The sequence below is a fragment of the Puma concolor genome, chromosome A1 (assembly GCF_028749965.1).
Source record: "Puma concolor isolate L17-30 chromosome A1, mPumCon1.1.hap2, whole genome shotgun sequence".
Classification (NCBI taxonomy): domain Eukaryota; kingdom Metazoa; phylum Chordata; class Mammalia; order Carnivora; family Felidae; genus Puma; species Puma concolor.
In genome coordinates this window covers 174,620,706-174,642,790 of record NC_141667.1, presented here as the reverse complement: position 1 = coordinate 174,642,790, position 22,085 = coordinate 174,620,706, and the positions used below count along the sequence as shown (strand labels likewise).

Sequence of the window (22,085 nt, the reverse complement as noted above, 5' to 3'; positions counted from 1 at the left end):
GAGGAGGCCAAAGACCACAAATTTTGAAGTATTTCTTATTCTCATATTTGTAACTTAAATTCGAATTTTGTATCAATACAAACACATATATCCACTGATTGCCTATACCTTATACCACCCGTATTATGTGATGCACTGTCCAGGTCATGCAAATTTTCTGCAATTTTAAAAAGGTTTCTGATTAGTATGATGTCCACATCCATTTCATAGGAAATACTATGCTAAACAATTTCACCTTGACCTGAAGAGCCACCATTACTGTGTAAAATACAATGCGTAGGAATGGACGACGTATCTTTAGAAAATACCCGTGGGGAGTTCAGGATACAGTGTCTGGTTCCCTTATGTAAAATTCCCAGCACACTGGCATATAGAGGTGCTCAATACATGTTTAGTTATAATCTCTATGCTGATTAAAATCTGCGTGCTGGTTAACGATTAGAACAATCTGGTTCTTAATTTTCATTTACAGGCATCGTAACTCTACGGTTTCCACATAATAACCAATGAGGACGATAACAAGGGGAGTGAACAAGAAGGCAAGGGAATGCAGGGTACAAGCTTCAGAGGAGCCAGAGAGTGGAGGTTTCTCGTTGTTTTGTGGCTACTGAAGGTGACATGAGATGACGGAAGGGACAGTCTTTTGGTAGTTTAAGTTATCAAACAAATTTACAATGTTGCTAGAAAATGAGAAGACATAGGGAAATATTCCAAATTTACCATAATTCAGGCTGATCCCGAAGGAACTAGATTATAACTGCCAACAGATGAAACCTCTACCATGGAACAGATCCCTAAAACATTCGAGGGTGTACGAAAACTAGAGTCATAAAAATCCTATCAGTCTTTACAACCTACTTCTAATTCTCTTTTTTATCAAGATATTTGTAAGTGAGTTCTGCAGAAAGACAGAACCATTGCATTTCGGCGCTGAGGGCCTCTCAGACGTCACTGAGGCTGAACACTAAGACTCAGAACTAGTTAGGTGATCCCTGCCTGACTACTAACACAGATACCTGGCAAACAGGTGTTAAACGAATAAGCACTCTATCTTTACTTGGGTCTCTCCACCCCAAACTATTCCTTCATATACCTCAGTGCTGTTATAGCCAGCCAGAAATTTCTGGCATTTAAATGATCAGTTGACTAACGCTACCTGGGCAGTATATATAGAAGAGCTATATTTGTTCTGTGGACTTATTATTCCCTTAACTGCTTTAAAAATATAATCGATAGTTTGTAAGAACCACCCAGGAATCTCCTTTTCTTCCCAAGCTGCTTTAACTGTATTTTGTGCAAGAAGAAGTTCTGAAGTAGAATGTCCATCTGATAGAAATGCAGAAGGACTGCCCAGAATTAACTGCAGTGAACAAACCACAAAATGTCTCTAAAAACATCCCATGAATAAAATGTGAAGGCTTGACAATCTGAAACTGCCTTAGGTCAACTTTAACTTTCGCTTGTGAAATTTGTCATTTTGCATGCTTTTTGGAAAAAAAGGTGAATACATAGAAGCTCTACATTTTGACCAGTTATAGCATTTTTAAAAATAATAAGTTCCTGCTACTCCCAAGAAGTATACCCACCTCCCTGGAATGATTCCAATGCTGCATTTAAGTAGGACTTATTTTATAAATTTCAAACTGTCTTTCCTTAATTACACAATAGACGTCTGTAATAAACTTCAACCATATCATTTTTAAACAAAAAGTAAACCAGATGTTTGGTACTTACATGCAAAATTGAGCTCCCCTTGTGAAACCAAATTAAATTAAAATGAACTCCGGAGTGGAGCTAGGCCCCGATGAAAACAACAACAAACACAAGCCAACAAAAAAACATGATGTTGTTTTGTGGCTTGTTGGTCTTGGTCACTTAACTATTTTTCCTTACATCTGGGAAAACATACCCTCCCTTTCCCACACCCCACTGTTTTATCAAAATTAGCATATGTATTTGGATTTTGTTTAAAAAAAAAAAGAGGCAATGGGGTACCTGGGTGGCTCAGTTGGTTGAGCCCCCGACTTCAGCTCAGGTCATCATCTTGCGTTCATGAGTTCAAGCCCTGCATTGGGTTCTGTGCTGACAGCTCAGAGCCCAAAGCCTGCTTCAGATTCTGGGTCTCCCTCTCTCTCTGCTCCTCCCCCACCTCTGCTCTGTCTCCCTCTCTCTCAAAAATAAACAAACGTTTAAAAAATACATTAAAAAAAAGAGGCGAAAACCCCTAAAATTTCAACATGTCACTTAAAGAGTCAAAAATCAATGTCCACCATATGGTAGGCACTGTTTTAAATGCTTTACATATATGGAACCTCTTAGTTCTCACACACACATAAAAAAGCTTCTTTCTCCCACTATACTACCATCCCCAGTGTACAGACAGAGTTGAAGCCGACAGAGATTAAGTAACTCAGTCAAGGTCTGTCGGTGGCAGAGCTTGGATTCACATTCAGGAAGGATGATTCCAAAGTCTGTTCTCTTTACCATGGAGCCAGAATCACACTTTGATTCAAAACCACTACTGGGAAATACAAGAAATCCATTCACATTGGTCAAATTCAAGGTCACTTTATTTGCTGGTCATTTTTCAAATTAAAAATTTTTCATCTCTTTAATGGAATCCAATAATTCTGATGTGACAATCTAACTGAAGAGAGGTCTCTCTCTCAACATGCACACCCACCCCACCCGTCATCAGTGCTGCTTAAGGCAATTGTGCTTCAGTCAAGAGGACCTTGATGTAGCAGTGAGATGACGACGGGCTCAGCTACTCCAAAGCTCTGCTCCCAACAGAACTGGGACATCCCAGCACCTTGACCTCCATCCCACTCTCTGACCATTAACACTGTAAAATACCTACTGATGACAACCAAAGTTCTCTCGCATCTGACATCAAATTAAAAAGGGACCTAAGAATTCCGGGGTAAGAAAAGATGGGCTATGTTTAAAGACGTACTCCAGGTTTATCCAAAACCTACAAGATACTCACTTTGTCACCTAAAATTTCAAACCCTAACCTCATCTAGAAAATTTAGCTAGTCTGACAGAGCAAGAACCAAGACAAGAACACATACCTGAAGGCCGGATCATTTAAGCATTACCTTCCTGTCATGTCTCCTTTGTGAAAGAAGATATGAGTGGTCAGAACACTTGGCATCAAGGATTCAAGCTTCTTCATTCAATTTTTAGAATTCCCTAACGTATAACAAATCTATTCACCTGGTCTAAAGACTTGACAATTCGTTAATAAACAGCTTACCTGATTGTACGATAACCACTGTCTGGGTTACACAGGTGTTGCCTTTTATTACTCTGGCTATTTATGTCAACAACTGTTTAATCTTGAAGAACAATTTTCTAGTAACACTGATTACTCATCACCTTGAAACAGGGGTTTATTTTCCTTTTATATACAGGAGTATAAGTCAAGACCAACATTTCAAAGCCAGCACCAAAAACAAACACTTCTGTCTACAATACAGTTTACTGATAGAACTCATTCAACTACATTTGACTCCCTTTTCATTTTTATCCTAAGAGGGAGAGTACAGAGATTTATACTCTATTATAGCATGAGATATAGTTTTAAGATGTTACTACCGTCTTATTCTCCAAAAAGTTAAAGTAACAAATTTATAGTTCTCCCAGAGGAAATTAATTTAATGAGCCCAGGCCATTCTGACACTAAAGGAAGAAAAAAAAAAAGTTCTAAAAGAAATGACTATATACAAGAAAACAACCATTACCTTCTTAATCTTTTAGATATTTAAAGGTAATGAAAAAAATTAATCCCTGATTCTTAGCTGCAAAGCACCGCTGTGATCTAGACATATGGAATTATGTATGTGAGAAAATATATTTAAGAACAAAACCACATACACTGTGGTACCTGTTCAAATGTTTATGCACAGCAAAAAGAAGTAGGTGCTCACTATATTGTACACCTGAAACTAATATAACACCACTGTATGTCAACTGTACAGGAATTAAAGTTATAAAAAAGAAGCAGGTACACTGTTTTTCTTAGCACACTCTCAAAATTTCTATACCTTTTGATTCTATGCCTCAAACAGAGTAAAGAATGAGACCACAGTCACTGAACCAAAAGAACACTTCCCGAAACCTCCACATAAAGTTTACAGACAAATCAAGATCGTTAACTAAGTATTGACTTAAACATCCTAAAATCAGGGACTTTCAAGCTGACACACTGGTTTCTGCTGATGTTTTTACCAACACAGTGCTCTACAGCATTCTTCAACCAACAGCGAACCTGGAGGCAGGATTTTCCCATCACAGAGAGCACGACTATATTTGGAATAACGTCTGGATGAAGATTTTTAAACACCTAACAAGTCCAAAATAGACTTTCCAGGTTTTCAAGAGGTTGAAGTATTTCCCCACATGATACAATCTATTAAAATGCAAATGTAGAAAAGAAATAAAAGGAAAATATTTCCAGCAAAGACCTTGATTTTCTGACAGCTTTCCATTTAACCATGGTGTTTAGGTGAACTTCCATTCAAAGTGTCCTTGAACCTTTCGACCTTGCTGTCTTTTTTCTAGATGTTAAAGAGTGTCCACCTAAATGAGAGGGAAATTTCTAAAAGGATGATCCTGGTTACCAAGAATGAGAATACCCAACAGATCATGGCTCATGTCATGACAACATTCTCAGGGAGAAAGCTGCCGTTGCTTATGTCCTACCCACTGTCCAAGCATTTGTAACACACTTCTAAAAGTCCAAAGAGAAGTTATGTGTAGATACTCATTAAAGGACGACTTCCTTCTTTCCCTGACGCACTTTGTGGAGATGAGCTCTGACACCCGGATGGTTCCTGACGGGTCAGGATAGGTGAGTATCATCAAGAGCCTGCTTAGATGCCGGGCAGGGTTTGCTATAAGCTTAGAGGTCATTACCTCAAATACATCGCTTTCTTTTGTTTCCTAAATTGCTCTCACTCTCCAACTGGTATGATTTCATTTTGAAACAATCTGTCCTGAAATTCCAACAAAACAGTTTATGAAAAAGAAATATACCCCTGGGCTACGTGTATGCGTGTTGTGTGTACATGTGAATTGAGATACCTGCCCTACAGCTACATTAAATCTCTGAGTCTCTATCTTTTCTACATGGAATCATCGAATACTGATACTGGATGGGTTTTTTTGTTTTGTTTTACAAACAATCCACTGTCTGCAGATATTTCAGTTTGCAAATGCCTTGAAAACAGGGGCTTTTTGTCCCAGTGCTTGGGGACCACAACTTACAACCAGGAGAGGACCAGTAAAAATGCTTGAGGAGTGAAAAGGCCTCCCTCTTTTCACCTGTGAAACCTGAGGCCAGGAGTGAAGGGACCGTCATAGCTACTCCAAAGCTACATGGCAGCAGAACAAGGTCTTTGCCACATCTCAACCTACATCTCAACTCCCCACTCAGTAACAGTTTAAAATGTCCACTGATGTTTTAAAATAAATGAATTCGCGGGTGCCTGGGTGGCTCAGTCCGTTAAGCATCCGACTTCAGCTCAGGTCATGATCTCACAGTTCATCAGTTTGAGCCCTACACTGGGCTCTGTGCACTGACAGTGCAGGGCCTGCTTGGGATTCTCTCTCTCTCCACACCCCCTCCCTCCCCTCCCCACTTGAGCTCTCTCTCTCTAAATAAAAAAAGTAAACAATAAGTAAATAAAATGAATTATTTTTCTTTACCTCTTAAGAACATGTAGTTTATAAGGTAAAATTATCAAGTACCAAATATTTAACCCATGTAAGTTCTAACATTTTTCTTCAATGCACAACTAAACCCCAAGGAAATGCACTGGGTATTTGACGGTTTCCTTTCCCTGACTGGTAAGTAACAGAAATTGGAACTTTGTAGAGTGTAGCTCCATGAACCACAGCTTCCAAAGAACCAATGTATATGGTTTCCTTTTCATGCCATCACATACCAGAAACAAAGACTACCATAAATAATCTATTGCAAACTCTACTTTGGAAAATAAATAGGGAAGGGTTCAATTTAACGTGAACACTGAGCACAAAGACAAAAAGGCTCTAATTCTATTTCAACACTCTCAAGTTGCATTGTTCTTAAAGGGCGTGGCACAGAGAGATGCAAATACACTCCTGAAACCATCCCCTCTTCTATCGAGCCAACAAATACTAATCAGCTACAAAGTGTCCCATCCTGGCTTCAGAGGCTTTTGCAATAACATAACAGATATGCTCCATGAGGTCTGAGAGCCCAAGGCTAAGAGAAGAGACAGGCAGTCAACACATAATTACCTAAATTATAATTTAACCACAATTGGGACAAGTACTATAGAAATGTGGTTTAAAACATAACCAAATTTTAAACTTATATGAACGAAAATGTCACAGGCTCAATAGTGTAAACATCAGGGTTTTTTTCCCCATTTTCTTCATGTCAAAATAAATAATAATGTTTAAAATAAGGGGGTTAGGGAAGAAATGATAACAGAAGATGAAGATGAAAATCAAAGTTCACACCACAGCATCGTTAAGAGAGCTCCAAAATCAAATGGTTGAGGGGAAACAACTAACCGTTTAGCAAAACCATAGGGGATTTCAACCCAGCAAATTTCTATCTACTCCCACCCCATGTCAGAAGACTATGCTTTCTATATGCTTATCAATATTTAGTTGTGTGAAATCTGACCCAGAAATACTATTCCAGTCTGAAATGGTTGTACAAAAGCAATAAACTGTGTCATAAAGATACTTTGATGCATTTTCTGACTGTCACAAAGAGCTACAAAGTTGAAGTAATTATCTGTGTGTGATGGGGGGGGGGGCTTTAAATAACAGTAATCTGAATTACTGTAAATCACACACCCCATAAGGTAATGCCAAATTACTGGGCACACTCACACCAGACCGTGGGACACACTAGTGAAGTCCTCAGTACCAAAGACTGCCTAGCTCCAAGTTGGCTAAGGTTGAGACAACAAATATGAAATCAATAAAAACCGAGAGTTTGGGGGTATTAACATCATAGCCACAAATATTAGAGTGAAGTGGAGAACTTACATATTAAGATACATATATCACTTGACATGTACTCTATTAGGAAATGAAAGAACACAAGTTAAATGTCGTACTTAGAAATTCCTGAGATATTACATGACTACCACTTTGAACAAGGCACAAGCTTCCCGAATCTTATAACATTTTATTGGACAACCACAAACAGTGCTTTCTCGGTTACTAAGTTGTATTTCCATGTAGGATTATTACAGAGAAAAACCAGGAATAAGAGTAATCAGAACATTCTAGTAGATTAAAAATGTATACCAAAATGGTGCAATATTTACCAGCTCTGGACAAGAGCTATAATAATCACCCTTATAGAGATTACTGACAAAATAACAATAGTAATCAAATATATGTAACTATGTAACTATTTAAACTCGTAACAAAGGCTTTTATGATACTATTAGCAGTAAATGAGCAACTCCCATAAAATATGACTTAATATCACCATGATAAGAGTTTAAGTACATATAACCATTGTTATGTGAAAAAACATTATTTTTAATGTGTGACAACCTGACAGGATTTAATTACCACACCTACTTCAAACTATTAGCTGCTTCATTCAAACCTGAAAAAACAATATTTATAGGTAGCTATTGAGAATCACTATGATTGATGCAATCTTTTGTGTTATTCCCTTTACAGTCACTTGCATTTGTTATTATTAACAAGGAAAAAAGAAAGGGGAAATGTGTGTTTCTGTTTTGCAACAAAGCTTTTTCTGATGATGACTAACTTCTTCCTTTGAACACAAAAAGCCTCTTTAACTAATGTACATATAAATATGTTCTCTACAATGTGCACCAAGCAAGGAAAGGGAAAAAAAAAACAACAAAAAACACAAGCCTGTAGGACTTAAGCCAGAATTAAAAGCAACCTAAGCAAGATGAATACATGAAAGCTGTCAGGATGGATGTTATTCTTACTCCCAATTTCTTACAGCTCATCTGCTCTCAAGAAAGAAAAACCATAGTTTCTTTTAACCATATCCACACAACAGATCTCACTTGAAAGGAAACACAGCCAGTGATTTGGCATGAATGGGCACATTCCCAATTTTCCAGCATCACTCCTGAATATTTATGTCGGTGACGAATGAGGACACCGGTAAAATATTTTAACACGAAGTCTTGCCTTGTAAATCGTCTCGATGCTGTGTCAAAACAACACCTACCATAAATCAGAAGTTTTAGGACCAGTGTTTCCTGTTCTAACATGCTACCTGCTCAGCAGAATCACTTGTGTGGACAGGCACAGATGAGTCTGTGCTAAGCAGAGCCACCTCCCCTCCTAACTTACAGAGCTATAATTTCACAGGCCTATTATCGTCGAGGTAATTTTGACGGTGCTGAAATATTATACTTGTTAAAAATATGCATTTAGCACTAACTCCAGTGGTCATTTGAACTGGATAAACAGAGAGATATCCCTACAATTATCTTTCTTCTCTACTGATGACTCTTTTTTCTAGCAAGGCAGCAGTACTGTGACAACTGATTTTATAAACAGTACAGCACGTTTTTCTGACAGTCCAAAAAGCTCACCGTGGTGCTTGCAGTTCACTTTTTACTTCTCCACAAGTTATTTATGAACAACGTGTCAGGGATGCTGAGGAGTCCCTTTCAAGGTTGAAGAAACAAAACAATAGTTCAAACCTCTCCCAGCCTCCTGCTCCACAACCCTCAGCTCCTTACTCACGCATATCCCAATTCAGGAGTTTAGATGTGCGAAGTTATCTACATGTGGGCAAATTAGAAATCCTAACCCTTTGGGGTGCCTGGGTGGCTCAGTCGGTTAGGCAGCCGACTTCCGCTCAGGTCATTATCTCACGGTCTGTGGGTTTGAGCCCTGTGTGGGGCTCTGCGCTGACCAGCTCGGAACCTGAAGTCTGCTTCCGATTCTGTGTCTCCCTCTCTCTCTGACTCTCTCCTGCTTGCCCTCTGTCTCTTTCTCAAATAATAAACATTAAGGGAAAAAAAAGAAAAGAAATCCTATCCCTTTGAGCAATTCCAGATTTTTGATTGGGGGGTACACAAATATGTCTCTCAGTTCCATACGTTAATGAGCACAAGAAACTTCCATCGGAAAAAAATAAAATTGACAAAAGAGGAGGTTAGTCCATTTGCTTTTCTCCTTTTATAGTACTCTGGCCCTAACTTAATCTGTAAGGAAAAAATAACGATATGCATTTGTACTTATCTTATACCGGATGCCTAAATAAGTGAACACACACACACACCACTGCAGGATAACCAGTCACGTGAGGTGAACACAAAGGCCACAACCCAGTATTAACTTTGCACTTTCCTGAGAGAATAAACAAACACCAGTATCTCCTGACATCGGTGGCCCACTTTCTTAAAGCCGAATTAACACACTGAAAGGAAATAAACAAATTATTTATCTGGAATCCATTACAGTCAGTTCATTCAGCCAAGTGTCAGGTCACTATTATTAGGCATGAAGAAACAGAACAACTATCCACTCATCTTGTTTCCAAAGTGAAGGGTGAAATTCTAGATAACCTCTACCCATTCTGCTCACGTGGAAGGGAACTGAAGAAACTGCCTGGTCATATTTTCCCCTAAACTCATGTTTGACTCCGGTCATACAGGCAGCCATATTCTGCCCACAGGAATTAAAATATACCCAGTCAAGATGTCAGCGGCTACCCATTCCAAGTACTATTCCAGTTTAGAAATCCACATAACCTTGTGTGAAACGCCAGATATTCTGGGACAACACTGTGAATAATTCTTTAATAAAGAGTCTAATGTCTCAAACATAATAAACTACAGCAATGATTTAAAATTCTGCACCAATACTATAAAACACAAGACTCCAGCTATAAAAAATGGAATTTCTAAGCTTTAAATTAAAAAAAAAAAATAGGTTTTTGCAATAAGGTGCCCTTACAGTATATCCCTGAAATAATATAGATCATGCTGCCCTCTTGTGCCAGACGTAAAAAATAAAACAAATTCAGGAAAACATGGTTTATGCTGAATATAGACATAATCTTCTAATTTCTGAATTGCTTCCCTGTATTCCCTGCGCATTAAGATCTGATAGAACAGAAAGAACAGAAGACAAATGTTGATCATGGAAGAGGCAGGTGTGGCCCTCAGTACAGGAATACACACAGACCCCATCTAAACAGGCACTACTCAACTCAAGTTGTTGCAATCAGAATGTGCGGAAAATGCTGGGGCAGCTGAAAACGTGCAGCCCTTTAACAGACGCACAATACGGTCACCAAAATACACTGAGAAGGGAAGGATAAAAATAAAGGAAGGAAAAAAGAGGAAAAGAAAAGTAGCTTTTTGCCCTTCTAAGACAACACACCTAGCTGACTGAAATTTTACCCAGTTTAAGACTGATTGGGTTATGAAAAAAATCAGTGGGTAAAACAGTACTGCATTATATAAGCAAATAAGTTAACTCCGTGCAACCATACATGGGTTCAAAATGAAGAGAAACTTAGTCGTGAAGCCTGGAAAGATGCCGCCTTCTTAAAAACCAGAGCTCTGGAGTGCTTAAAGAGCAGCCAGAGAGACTTAGCCAGCAAGAAGGAACATGCACTGTCCGGGTTCACCTTGTCCTTCTCCCTAAATCCAAGTCAGAGAACCTGGGACTTTTGGGCCAGGGCAAGGGGCAGCCAGTGTTTCAGGACCCTTCACCGAAGGCCTGGTTCTCTGCACAAGGTCAAAGGATCTCCCACTGATTAACAAAATGGGAGAAGCAGGAAAAGGGAATCAGCCCATCTGGGGTGGAAACACCCAGGAACAAATGTAAAAAGAGACTTCCACAATCTGGATTGGGTTCACTGGGAATATTCCAGCACAAGCGGGAACTGAAGGTGGCTATGGAAGAGAACCCTGGCAGACATCTGCAAATCCAAGCCAGGCTGTAGTGTGTGCAGATGCCGTCGCCACCCCAGGCCTCACTTGCGGGAGACTACACCCTTCCCCTCCTTCCCATCCCCTCTTTTCCAAACTCCGAGATGCTGTCAGGACCACGAACTCTTAGGAAACTTACTGACATCTCCCTGAGAAGGTGCTCTGGATAACAAAGTACTGAGAAGAGAATGATATGCTTCCTGGATTCTCCATGCTGCTCGAAGGGCACTCTGTAACTCGGAGTGGGATCACTGGGCACAGATGTTTAACTTAAAAATCAAGCCTGCCTAGGGGTGCCTAGCTCACTCAGTTGGTTGAATGTCTGACTCTTGGTCTCGGCTCAGGTCATGATCTCGCGGTTCAGGAGTTTGAGCCTTGTGTTGGGCTCTGAGCTGACAACGAGAGCCTGCTTGGGATTCTCTCTCTCCCTCTCTGTCTCTCTGCCCCTCACCTCCCTCCCTCCCTCCCTCTCTCTCTCAATAAACTTTAAAAAAAAATGAAGTATGCCTACCCTCCTATAGAGGGGAATTGCTTTTTTAATATCATAGAACCATTAAAATATAGATACGATCCATGATGTTCCCTATGAAGCACAGCTTTGGTGTGTTCTTCCCATTGGTTTAAAAACTATAAAAATGATATCCAAATGGAAATTTAAAATCTACCACTTAAAATACTTTTCTAATTAAAAAAAAATTTTTTTTAATCTATCACTAAAAACAGTAAATAATTCATGCCCTCTGAACATTCTGGACAAACTGGGCCTATCTTTGGAGTGCTTATTTGGGTTTCTATTTTCTTGAAGGAAAAGAAGCCCTGTTAACAGATCCAGGAGGGGGAGAGCAAGATAAACACTAGTGTGTGGCTCTAAGATTAGCGACCTTGAAGATTTAGACTCGGTCCCAAATCCTTGAATAATAAATAAATCAGCATGTGGAGAAGCCTACAGGTCTTGAACAGGAAGAACCTGGTTAACTGTGGCCATGAGCATTCAGAAGCTGTGATAACAGAAACGCAGTCCCACTTAATGCTCTCAACTTTATGACCACAGTTTTCAAATTAACTGGCAAAGTGCGGCAACTTCCCAGCCGTCAGATGCGTGCGCCCTCCAGTCTCCTGACCGCGGCTGTAACAAGACTACAGATGAGTTGGGGCCTCTGCAGATCACCGTTCCTGTGCTCTGCACCCGGCCTGCGCTAAACAAACGTACTGAATAAACAGCCCCAAATGCTTTCCTGAACAGTCTTATTTAATCCTCACGACAGCCTTGTGAAGCAGGAAGGGCAGCTGGCATTTCCATTTCACAGGTGAGGAAGTTCCAAGACGCCATGCGTCACTGTGGCCAAGAGTCATTAGGTGCTGACCACGGGCCAAGCACTGCTCTAGCCTGTGTGAATGTACCGATCTGCTTTATTCCCACACTGCCTGATAAGGGAGGTACCAAGAGTATCCCCATTCTACAGCTAAGAATGCTGAGGCACAGAGAAATTAAGTAACTAGCACCTGAGTACTCACAGAACCATAACCAGCTACTATGATCAGCTAGCACAGGTGTGAGCCCAGGCAGCCGGATCCACAGTCCACACTTCTAACCACGACAACATCCCGCTTTGAGAGTCACCTGCCCAGCGGTATGTACACCTGTGGCCTGGGTCACACGGCTAGCTAACAGCCAGGCCAAGCCTACTCCTGTGCTCTCTCCAGCCTCCCTCCCTGCCTGGATGGGTCCCCTCAATCCTCTCCTGCATCAACCAAGCCACCCTGGGCCTGAACGGTGGGAGCACGTGTTGATGAACAAACTCTTCCTGGGGACCCAGGTCAGGAGGCCACCCCCCAGCAGCAAGACATGTCAAAGACCTCAGGGTGGGGCATCAACCACTCAGACACCCTCCAGGTGTGCTCACGTTGAGGAACTTATGTGCGACGTGCCACAAAGCCTCCAATTATGGAAACAAAAGTCCACTTTAAAGCTAGAGTGAGGAGCTTCTATCGAAGAGGATGTGTACACTTCAATCTTGGGTTTTAATTAATTTTTCATTACAATTTTAGGTACACCTTCAAGTCCAGGATGACCTAGTTTAATGCCACATGATGCAGTCAATGTTCTGGCAACTGGTCAGCAACATTTAAACGCTCCTGCATCCAACGAAGGGTGTTTCATATGCCCCACAACAGATTCCTAAACCTATTTTCCACAAGCATGTAAATCGGAATAGAACCTTGCATGCACCTGGGGTGCCTAGGTGGCTCAGTCAGTTAAGCGTCTGACTTCAGCTCAGATCATGATCTCCAGATTCAAGAGTTCGAGCCCCACATCGGGCTCTGTGCTGACAGCTCAGAGCCTGGAGCCTGCTTCAGATTCTGTGTCTCCCTCGCTCTCTGCCCCTCCCCCACTAGCACTCAGCCTCTCTTCTCTCTCTCTCCCAAAAACAAATAAACATTTAAAAAAAACTAAAAAAAAAAAGAAAGAAAGAAGCTCGTATGCACCCCACATTCAGATTTTGTCAGGTAGTAGAAAACTGTCAGTGAAGCTTTTTGTGGACAATGAATCAACACACACAGCGATTTCTTCCAAGCGTCTCCTCCATTCTCAATGCTGAAACGTGATCAGACACAAACGGTGTCAACAAGGCAGATTTACAAAGAAACCTGGTGTCTGACTTACCTATTGGGTTTCTGTCAAAGAACAACACTGGAGCTCTCAAAATGGACTCAAACATTTTGTTGTGCAAAGCTTGTGAGGAATTAACAAGGACGTAGAATACCAACAGAGATCTCGCTATGCCAAAAAGCACAGTAGCCACAGTTAAACCTGAAATAAAGAAACATCACTCAGAGCACAACATCCCCACCTTTTCTTTGGCGAAGCCATAGCATGGCAGGCAGTTGATGAAGAAATTCTGTGTCAAAAGACATGTGGCTTCTGTAAGAATGCAATGCATTTGCAAGATACTTTTATAAAGAAGTATATCATTTACTTTTCTCTCATTAAATAGAAACTGTATGTAAAAGAAAATCAGGTGTAAATGATAATTTCATACTAGGCTTTCCTGATTCAATTACAAGTTCTATTAAAACCAAAGAAGGAAAAGAGATAATTACAAAAACTCGTTGATCTTCCCTTCTCCACATTTCAAGTTTTGCTACTCTATTTACACATCTCATAATCTAAAACTTCGGTATGCTCTCACACCAGCATGTGAATTAACAGGGAACAAGGGAAATGATGTGCCATTTCCTTGTAGAAAATGCCCAAGTGGCTTTAAAGAATATGAAAATACCATATTAAGTTGCAAGTAGAAAATCTCTCAACGGAAGTGCAAGAAAATACAAATTATACATTAGCATGAAATAACCTCGGTGAGCAACTAATCTCCAACACCAAGCATTTTATACAAACACAAAGCCTTTTTAAATGAACACAACTGATTTAAATTATAGATTTTTGTCAATGGCATAAATGAGTACCTATGATGGGCATAAAAATCAACATCATTTTCCCATCATCTCCTGAACTCCCCATGCTAAAGAGAGTTGGGAGATAACTTCTGTGAGTAATACTCCATCAAGTCCATTTTTACCCCTCACATGACACATCACTGTTGTCTCCACTCTGAAAGCTGCTCAGAGTCCTAACTGCCATCCAGAGGCGTTTTCCTGAGGCCCCCATCCTACCTGGCTGTGCAGCAGAACGGCTCCTCCCTCCCCCTCCCCGCCACCGGGCCTCTCACAGCCCACCCGTGTGGAAGGGAAACAGCTCATGTATTCAGGGTTCTTTAGCAAGTGATCAACGAAATAAATAACCACATTTCAGTGAGTAGGTTTTCACAAAGATCACTCGCTCTATCTTTGCGGAAAGCTTGTATGAGCGTTTCCGGCGAGAATATTTAAAATTTCAGATGAGGATTTCCTTTAAAAAGTATGTAATGCCACATATATTCTAAGCACTCTTGTGAAAGCAGAGCGCTGTGTTAATATTAGTCTGGCAAGCCAAATGTTAAATTAATCACACAGTTGGGGACGCGATAACATTGTGATCTCAAGGTAAGAGAGAGAAGGAATCCTAATTCCCAGACACTGGATTTTTCCCTGCTCAGCTTCTCTCTTAAGTCATTAGTGAAGCCCAGGAGATGAGCAGTGCAGGGAACGGAGCTTTGCATACCTGTGAGGGAATAATGCTTTTATGTGGGGGAACCTCGCTGCCAGAGGATTTCATCCAAGTTCAATAAAAGCCAGGGTTTATTCAGACAGAATTGGAACAATCCGAACCACAGGGTGGGGATCCGTTTCTAATCCCCTTGCCCATCCAAATAATGATATAAGATTTAGCTAAAGCAACCTATTAGAATAGACAATAGCCACATATTTCCAGTGGCTGATTTTCTGAATGCTCAATCCTGGTTTAACTTCCAAAATCCAGTACAGAGCAAATTAAGAGTCTTCATTCAACCTCTTTCTTCTGGTAGATTTTAAAAATAATTATTCTAATTAATTCGCAGAGTAAATGCGACTCAGACTCTTAATCTGTTAAGACATTACTGAATTACTCCTGGAAGCCCTAGTTACTCACACAGGCTCATTGTAAGCACCTCAGACTCCCGGATAATAAACCGAATGATTAAACTTTACCTGAATAAATTCCTAAGTACCAGTGAAGATCGAGCTTCTCAGTGACATTTTCTTTTCCATTTACCGTGACGTTCAGGGCACTTTGTTCATTTGTCCTGTGAAAAAGGGGGAAAAAATATTAAGCTATTGATAGAATTTAGATGAATACAAAAAGAAAAAAATTAACCTCAATTTGGGAGACATGTTTTGTGCTGGAAAGGATCCCAAGCATGCAGGGCCCCATGTACATCCTCTTTATACAAATTCAACTTGCATCGTGACACTTTCAGTTCTCAGAACTGTCTGTGTATAGACACTGAGGGTCAGATATGGGAAGAGACCGTGGGAGGGTCACACTCCACCAGCAAGAACTTCAGTGTCTCTTTTGCTCTAGGGAAACTAAGGGAGGATTAGTACAGGAGGCCCAACAAACCCGACTCTGTGGGAAAGAGAGGCTGCCTGCCAATTTGGGGGCACCTCATATCAGACCGGAAACAACTCACCAATAGGAGAGCCACCAGTCCTGGAGAACGTAGGCAACCTAGCACAAAGAAATAAACATAAATATCAAGCATCGCCTAGCACCTCAACTCTCTCACTCCCCCAAAAGGAACATTGAAAGGCTCTGGAAATCAGACACGATTCTTTCAGCTCAGGTCTGAGCCAAACCCCACATCCCAGGTAACAACACCTCAAGTAAGTGCATGTTACATTTTAAAATCTTTGAAAGAGGGGCGCCTGGGTGGGTCAGTAGGTTAAGCGTCAGACTTTGGCTCAGGTCATGATCTCATGGCTCGTGGGTTCAAGCCCTGCATCAGGCTCTGTGCTGACAGCTCTGAGCCTGGGGCCTGCTTCGGATTCTGTGTCTCCCTCTCTCTCTCTGCCCCTCACCCACTCATGCTCGGTCTCTCTCCCTCTCAAAAATAAACATTAAAAAAAAAAAATTAAATCTTTGAAAGACATCCTTCTTCTTCTAGAAGCTCTCTAAGAGCACACACAACACAGTAAACATCAAGTTATTTTGTTCCCCAAGATAGCATGTTTCAATGCAAATCCAAGTGGACTGAGTGATACGGTAACAGTGGCGTAAATATATACAGTAGAAGTCACACTGTAAACATCAAGCTGAGGCCACAAGACAAAATGAATGTCCTTACTTACCTGAGCAGCGATGTTTAGTAGAATAAGGAAAATGATGATGAACCAGTGAGCACCGGCTGTGAGGTAACTCTTGTAGGCCTTAACACCAACTTTTCCTTCTGAACGCCTCTCCTCTGACACTGTAACCTGTAGATTCTCAGTCTGGCAAGGGGGAAAAAAGCAGCGAGAGACGAACCTTTACACCATACTCCCAAAACTTTGAAAGGTCAATGGTGTGCTCCGCTGGCAAAGCCATGAGAAAACAGACACATCTTACACGCTGAGAGTGCAAAATAGTACAAGTCCTGCAGAGAAGGGTATAGAAGTATCTAGATGAACCACATATGCGTTCACCCTTGGGCCCAGCCATCCCACTTCTAGGAATCTATCAGCAAAAAGGAAATACTGTTTGTACGAGGTTACTCACTACTGCGTGATTTTGTTTGAAGCAGAACATAACCATTTCCAGCACGTGTACAACATACCCAATTCAAGTATAAATGCAGAAGCTTATTCCACGGTAATATACAAAATGATATGGATATCTCTGTAGATTATTTGTGCCACTAAATGATGGGAACATAAAACATAGTAGGAGCTCAAAATATTATCCAAATACAGTAAACGGAGTTCAAACAACAAGAGGAAGAGTTTGGACAGCAATGGATAACACGTGGTCTGAATTTTTTTGGTTCCTGAATTTCAAAGAGTTATTCTTCAGTCTGGAATGTGAGGGACTAATCCAAACCCTTACCAGAATCATCCAGGCCCCTAGATTTGGACTGTGAGAGTTTGGACATTGAGGACTACCTGTGCATATTTTTAAGGGAGATCTAGTATATTTCTGCACTTCTATCCGGAGAACTGAGAATGCATTGTAGATTCACATAAGCCAAAGATGTCCTTGGCTGCAAATGTCCATCGATGGATGAATGGATAAAGAAGATGTGGTATACATATACAATGGAATATTACTCGGCAATCAAAAAGAATGAAATCTTGCCACTTGCAACTACGTGGATCAAACTAGAGGATATTATACTAAGTGAAATTAGTGAGTCAGGGAAAGACAAAAATCATGATTTTACTCATATGACGACGTTAAGAGACAAAACAGATGAACATAAGGGAAGGGAAACAAAACTAATACAAAAACAGGGAGGGGGACAAAACAGAAGAGATTCATAAATATGGAGAACAAACTGAGGGTTACTGGAGGGGTTGTGGGAGGGGGGATGGGCTAAATGGGTCAGGGGCACTAAAGAATCTACTCCTGAAATCATTGTTGCACTATATGCTAACTAATTTGGATGTAAAGTTAAAAAAATAAATAAAATTAAAAATTAAAATAAATAAAATGTAAAAAAAAAAGATGTCCTTGGCTGTATGCTGGCCTCTATGGTTTCAAAGACGGATAAGATGTGGTTCTTGAACTTGTGTAAGAAAGGAAGATGGGAGCTAACTCTAAAGTGTCTGCTATGTGCCAGACCCTTCACACATGCTACTTCTGGCCTCTCACCAACCATCGGACAATGGGGCAAAATAATACCAAAGGTCACATGCAGCAGCAGAACATTCCACCACATAGGAAAAGTAGCTGACTTAACATGGACCACAGCAGGACTCAGCTGGAGGAGACTTCAAATTAAATGTCTGGATGCAAAAGGGTAGCCTGGGGCCTCCAGAGCAAGGAAGATTTACCTATGGTAAATTCAAGAGCCCTACCAGCAGCATGAGCCACCGACCCCCAGGAATTTATAGCAGTCCACCCACTACTGAGCCCCGCAAGCTCCTCCTCCGTCCAACACCCAAAGGAGAACCCTAATCAGGCTTGCTCCCTTCATTCTACATTAATTCTACCCATTCCATGCAACAAGGCCTTGGAACCTCAGAATCTACTCTGGGACAAATGAAGGTGTCAGGGACGGAGCGGACTCAAGATGCATGAGGACACAAGAGCAGACACAACCAGGCCGTGCTGCAAGAGGAAAACTCACATTCTGGCCCTCTGGATGGCCATCTTTCAGTGAGGGCCTGGAAGACCGCTGAGACCAAAGAGAAGACTCCGAGAAGCTCCGATTCTTCAGAGCGGGAGATCCTGGAGCTGGACTCTGGTCAGCCTCCTCATTTTCCTTCTTTAAAAGAGAACCGAAATCCACCCCAGATTTCAGAAACTCAGTGTAAGTCCCCTTCTGCACCATTTTGCCCTAAAATAAAAATAAAAGAATTTGATGGTTCATTTACATTTGATAACATTAAACTAATGCTAATCAAAAATACTTAACTGGTCTCACATTACAATTTTCGTAAGAAAATTATCTTTAGGTGAATTCTGGTTGACACATCTCATTCAATTCAACTGGACACAGAATGGAGCATTCCGTTCTCAGTCAAATCCTGTGGTAGGTGCTGGGGGTCATATAAGAAATGTGTAACTCAGGGTGCCTGGGTGGCTCAGTCGGTTAAGCATCAGACTCTTGATTTTGGCCCAGGTCATGATCTCACAGTCTGTGCACAATCAAGCCCGCATCTGGCTCCACTCTATGAGCACAGAGCCTGCTTGGGATTCTCTCTCTCCTTCTCTCTCTGCCACTCCCCCACTCACACACACACTCACACACACAAACACACTCTCTGTCTCTGTCTCTGTCTCTGTCTCTCTCTCCCTCTCCCTCTCAAAATTAAGTAAATAAACTTTAATAACAACAGGAAAAAAAAGTGTAACTACCACAGGCATTTAAAGCAGCAAAAAGATCAAAATAACACCAGCATTCTTCACAGAGCTATAACAAACAATCCTAAAATTTATATAGGACAGCGGTGCCTAGGTGGCTCAGTTGGTTAAGCATCCGACTTTGGCTCAGGTCACAATCTCACAGTTCACAGGTTCGAGCTCCACATCAGGCTCTGTGCTGATAGCTGGGAACCTGGAGCTTGCTTCGGATTCTGTGTCTCCCTCTCTCTGCCCCTCCACCACTCACGCTCTGTCTCTCAAAAATAAACAACTCAGGGGCGCCTGGGTGGCTCAGTCAGTTAAGCGTCCGACTTCAGCTCAGGTCACGATCTCACTGTGAGTTCGAGCCCGCGTCGGGCTCTGTGCTGACTGCTCAGAGCCTGGAGCCTGTTTCGGATTCTGTGTCTCCCTCTCTCTCTGTCTCAAAAATAAATAAACGGTAAAAAAAAAAAAAAAAAAAAAAAATTTTTTTTAAATAAATAAATAAAAATAAACAACTCACCCAGCAGAGCTCACTGGTGGACAAACGGTTTGCTCTGATAGTAGTAAAGTTGGGAGTAATGTCCTCAGAAAAAAACAGTAAGGGGACGCCGAAACATCCAGACTCTGGCTAAATAGGCTGTTGGTTCTATATTCATAACCCCGCCAACGCTGGGGTTTTACCTGACTCCATCATCCCCTCTGCACATGAAACTAAATGTTTTCCAGTTCGGGGAATCAGAGCGTCCTATTCCCAGAGGACTGCAGGAGTCGACACAGGTAACTGCTCCCAAGAGGCAGACACTCTGCACTCTCGTCATCTTTCTTAGGGCAGAATTTCATCTGAGGTCGTGAGGATCTGAGCGAGGACCAGCTGGAGCAGACCAGGGTTCATGACCGAGGTGCTGAGGCTCAGAGGTAAACAAGCCAAGGAGTGAAACATCAAACAACTACTAAGCCTGGAAAATTCTCAGTAACCCCCACCCTGGGACCCATGCTAGCTCTTGGGGGTTGAATGATGGCTCCACCAGAAAGACACATTCAAGGCCCAAACACGATACCTACGAATGTGACCTAATATTGAATAGGATCTTTGTAGATGTGATCAAGCTGAAGTCATGCTGGAGTAGGATGGACCCCAAATCCAGTATGACCGACGTCCTTCTAAGAGGAAAGACTCAGACGCGGTGAACACCATGTGACAAGAGAGGCAGAGACCACGGTGTTGCAGTGGCAAACCGAGAACACCAAGGACAGCTGGCTAACACCAGTGGCTGGAAGAGGTGATGAAGGATTCCCCACAAGAGCCTTCACAAGAGCATGGCCCTGCCAGCACCTTGATTTTGGACTGGTAGGCTCCAGAAGGGTGATGATGATAGACTTCTGTTACTTAATCCATGCAATGTGTGGTAATTTGTTATGGCAGCTCCAGAAACTGATACACTAATCTGAGCCCATGATTCCGTCTTCTGAACTTTACTGAGACTTCTAATTGCTTCTGCTGTTGCCCCTCCAGCAAACATCAAGAGAGGTCTTTTAAAAATTATTTTAACCTTTATTCATTTTTGAGAGACAGAGAGAAAGAGTGCAAGCAGGTGTGGGGCAGAGAGAGAGGGAGACACAGAATCCGAAGCAGGCTCCAGGCTCTGAGCAGTCAGCACAGAACCTGATGCAAAGCTTGAACTCACGAACTGTGAGATCATGACCCGAGCCGAAGTCACTTAGCCAAATGAGCCACCCAGGTGCCCCAAGAGGGATCTTTTAAAACCATGCATCAGACCACATCACCCCTCTGCTCTGATCTATCCAATAGCTTCCAACCCACTTCCGGGCCAGCCGCCCACTGCTCTGAGCCCACCTCCCTCACACTCTCTCGCCCACAGTGCCTCAGACACACGGGTCTTCTGGACATTCTTACAACATGCCAGGTCAGTTCCTTCCTTAGGACCCCGCCGCTGGACCCCCTGCCTCAACCCCCCTCCCCCAGGTGACTGCACGGCCAGCACCTTCATGTCACTTAGGTCCCCTGAGGCACCAGCTCCCTGGGGAGGCAGTCATGGTATGCGCCGCCCCCTGCCCCACACATTACCCCTGTCCCCACAAGAATGGAAGCCCCACGATGGCAGGGACTTTTACTTATCACCGCCCCGGCTCTCACACATATGGGGCACATATAGGACCCTATGCCAGGAGACTAGCAACTGGCTACACGCAGGACTGCATGTCTCGACCAGGGGCGCTCAGCTTTCCAACCACGCTTCTGTCACTAATGGAAGACGCTCTTTGGCTAAACTGCAGAAGACAAATAGAAACGAGTATGTCTCAGTCTCCCTAATTTTCAAATAATACACTTTGATTTACGTGGAAGAAGAGGAAAACAAAAGTTCTAAATAAAACAGCATCACTATCCCAAGCAATTTTACTAGAACAGTTATAATTTAGAACTCTGAGGCACCAATTTTATATATTTAGGGTAATATGGCCTAGAGCGGAACAGTTCCATTTCTACATGTCTGGATTCATGCCTAAAAGCAGGAATACCAGCTCTGGGCAGGACAGGGTACAAAACGAAGGAAGGAGAGGGAGTTTGGCACAAACCTGAGAAGAGACCTGCTGGGAGGTCTCACCTTCAACACACCTGAGTGCTAGCAAGTCCCACAGATGTC

The 22,085-nt window shown here is 42.0% G+C and overlaps 1 protein-coding gene across 2 annotated transcripts in view; it reads right to left on the bottom strand.

Annotated features, from left to right (window-relative positions):
• ABCC4 (ATP binding cassette subfamily C member 4 (PEL blood group)) overlaps positions 1 to 22,085 on the bottom strand; it is a 267,510-nt gene that overhangs the window by 122,714 nt on the left and 122,711 nt on the right. For both annotated transcript variants that reach the window (XM_086709433.1, XM_086709438.1), the window contains 5 exons: positions 18,704 to 18,913; positions 16,728 to 16,868; positions 16,070 to 16,107; positions 15,588 to 15,682; positions 13,624 to 13,770 (listed from right to left, as the gene is read on the bottom strand). In XM_086709433.1, coding sequence (XP_086565559.1) covers positions 13,624 to 13,770; positions 15,588 to 15,682; positions 16,070 to 16,107; positions 16,728 to 16,868; positions 18,704 to 18,913 — 631 coding nt within the window. The remainder of the gene's footprint in view (positions 1 to 13,623; positions 13,771 to 15,587; positions 15,683 to 16,069; positions 16,108 to 16,727; positions 16,869 to 18,703; positions 18,914 to 22,085) is intronic.